At 26.3% G+C, this 3,404-nt stretch overlaps 1 protein-coding gene and 1 non-coding gene across 2 annotated transcripts; one reads left to right on the top strand and one right to left on the bottom strand.

Moving 5' to 3' along the window:
• Nucleotides 1–2,017: 2,017 nt before the first annotated feature.
• On the top strand, nt 2,018–2,354 carry LOAG_13374 (hypothetical protein; the record flags this gene model as incomplete). Its single annotated transcript, XM_003148883.1, has 2 exons — nt 2,018–2,119; nt 2,211–2,354. 2 exons carry the CDS (start codon nt 2,018–2,020, stop codon nt 2,352–2,354), a joined length of 246 nt encoding a protein of 81 aa, XP_003148931.1.
• A 385-nt stretch (nt 2,355–2,739) lies between these two features.
• On the bottom strand, nt 2,740–2,811 carry LOAG_20112. Its single transcript has one exon. It is a non-coding gene; the product is annotated as a tRNA-His (tRNA).
• Between the last annotated feature and the right edge of the window lie 593 nt (nt 2,812–3,404).

The raw sequence follows: 3,404 nt of genomic DNA, 5'->3' as shown, positions 1-3,404 counted from the left end.
TAAGAGCATCTTTCATTTTTCTTATATCAAATTCCAAATTTAAATGATTGGTGAATGAAATACATCTAACCTTAATGTCAATTCCTAAAATATAACCATTTATATTTCAGCTTTGCTAGTAAACAAATAAACTTTTCCTTTAAATAATAAATTAATTACTGTTACTATACATTTATTTGCTATTTATGCAAAAATAATTTCTTTTATTTTTCAAAATATTTCAATTATTAAAGAGAAATTTCAAATACAAATAATGGAATGAATATGTTAATAGTATCAAACGAATAAATTAATTATAATTAATCCTTTTAATATGATAATTTCATATTGTAATAATTATCATATTGTAAAAATCGAAATATATTTTACGTATAAAAATAATGTTAACATATGTAAAGATTGTCAAAACTTTTAATTGATATTGTAAATCAATTCACGTTAATTATTAAATTCATTTCCAATATTGGTATATTGTAAAGAATCACCTTAGGTCAATATTGGCATATTGCTAACCTGGATATTTGGTAGCTCACGGGCAGAACACAGCTTTCTAGCAAGTTTTATCTACTCGCGGAATGTGAGAGATCTATCTTCCACATCGTCCCGTTGTTTTTTGTATTTTTTGCAAATTTTAATCAATGCTACTCTTATATACTGATTTCCTTAAGTTTTTATCTTAGTTTTTTTTTTTTGCCATAAATAGGTATGTCAACTTAACCTTGAATTGAAACCCTCCAATGTTAACATTCGTTGATCTTTCATCACAACTTCAATCATTTCAACAATTAAATAATGATATAATTAGATCCGCCATATTTTTAGTGAATCCATTACAGTATCCCATTTGCCGTTTTTTTTTAGTAAATCCATTACAGTATTCCATTTGCTGTTTTTTTTTTTCATGAAAGGATATTATATATATACGTATACGGATACGGTATTGGGTAGAACTTAAGTATAATTAATCCGACTCTCGAAAACTATTCCAATTTCTCATGTGGCTCATTTGAGATCTTGCAATGAATCAATCTTAGGTTATCATAGGGTCAATCGATTTTAATTTTTTGGATTACTGTAAAGCAAACTCCCATTGAAAAAAGGATTTGAACATGCAATCCAAGAGAGTTTCTATAGTTTAATTATTCAAATTCGAATTATTTTAAGCTTTGATATGCATTAATTCAACAAGTTTGATAATTAAATTTGTATTTTTAATATTCTCTGAAAAACTCTTTTATAACATAGAATACTTTTTCATTTATTAATAAACTAATCGTAAACTATTATTCCATTATGTTTATGAAAAATTTAAATTTTGAATGATATGATACTTTGTTTCGTAATCGAAAATTGTATCATTTCATTCGTATCCTAACATTTGTATTCTCATTTCTAATAATTTTATTTCAAATTCATTTTATCAATGTCACATTGTATATTTAGTTTGTTACAATTGAACAAACCTAAGATTGTTACAAATATAATTTTAATTAATTTAAATTTAAATAGGATACAATATTGTGACTTATACCCTATTTAATGGATATGATATTAAATAGAATATAATATACGAAATTGGAAATGTTTAACTTGATAAAATATATAATTAAAAAAAAAGGAAACATAAACTAATTCAAAGAGTATGGAAAGAAAAATATTGTTTTGGTATATAAAAGAAATCAATTGTGGTATATTTTTGAAGATAGTTAAGTCTATTATCTGGTAATGTATGTGTTTGTTTACTTAATAGAAAAGTAAATAGAGCTAATATGGATTACTTTCATACAATTAAAGGACTAGTGTGATGTGATGTGATATGTCCTTCTTTGCATTGAATAATGTGAGATATTATCATTGATGACAACAGTTGACATTACTGATAATAGGAAGATATAGAACATATCGACGAGAAAGTAACTGAGAAATGATTCGCCATGAATTATTCCAAAACAAACAATTATCAATTTACAAAATGATGCGAAATATATGATTCTGATATGTTGATGATAAAAAGGAAATGGAATACAACGACGACAACGATGATGATAATGATAATGATGTTGATGACGATGATGATGGTGATGATGCTGATGATAATAATGAAAGGTTGAAGAGAAAGGTTTATGAGGAATAATGAAGAAGGGTCAGTCAGGTAAGATAAGGTTAAAGTGGAATGAAATAGAATGAAATAGACATGAAGTGAGATGCAGTGGATGACATGGCAAGATGATGTTGATGTTGATGATGATAATGATAATGTTGATGATTGTGATGATGATGATGATGACATGGAATTCCTGGGGATTTACAAAGATGCTACGATGATGATGATGATGATGATGATGGTGATATGAAATTTCCGGGGATTTTAGCGTGTCATAAAGTGCTAAATTTCCTTTTTTATTAAAATCGATTATTGCCGGAACAAAAAAAAAAAAAAAACTTCATTGAAATTTTATATATAGTTTTCTCGAAATTTATTGATTCAAGTGTAAGAAGGAGATTTGTTGGAGTATTTTTGAATTGACAAAAAAAAAAAAAATTATTCAAATTTATTGTTTGCTTAAAATATGCCTATTTATTTGAAAATGATTCATACTCAATTATATCATTATATCTTATAAGCTAATAATAAACAATATCCATAATCCTATCATGCATTTTCAATTCTAGAAATTGAAATAAAAGGGGAGACAAAGAGCGCGTGACACACACAATGCTAATGCTTCCACTTGCCATTGCCCAAGACAGGAATCGAACCTGTGTCGCCACGGCCACAACGTGGAGTACTAACCACTATACTACTTGGGCCGTCAGGAAATGTTCTATGACTTACTGATGTTGGGAAATTTAAAAAATTTTTGTGAAAATTCACAAAATTACAATTTTATGGCATAATTTTTTACTCATTATCTTCCAATAACATGAAGTTTTTTTGTTTCCCAAAAAAAAAAAAGGGTGACAGAGACGAAATCAAAATTGAAATCTTTTGAAATAAAAGTTGGGAATCGTTTCTTTTTCTTTTCACATTTGCTTTTTTCAAGAAATTGAATAATTTTTGAATAATTTGAATAATTTTTTTTTTTGTCAATTGAAAAATACTCCAACAGACTTTCTTCTCACATTTGCAGATTTGATTAACGAATCAACAAATTTACAAGATAAAATTAATCAAATAGTTGTGTACAAATTGTTATTATCATATCATAATTCTGATATATTATTTGTTATCCCTATTACACCTTTTAGTATATTTTCCATAATAATTAAGTAAAATTGATAATGGATAAAACTAATGGCAATTATCGTTTTTTTAAATATGGCAAAAGTTGAGCTTTAGAAGTTCAAATATTTTCAATCCACCATCTTTTCCGCATTGTTTATTATTATTATTATTATCACTA

This window comes from Loa loa, assembly GCF_000183805.2.
Source record: "Loa loa unplaced genomic scaffold supercont3.539, whole genome shotgun sequence".
In the NCBI taxonomy this organism is placed as follows: domain Eukaryota; kingdom Metazoa; phylum Nematoda; class Chromadorea; order Rhabditida; family Onchocercidae; genus Loa; species Loa loa.
This window is presented reverse-complemented; position numbering and strand designations above follow the sequence as displayed.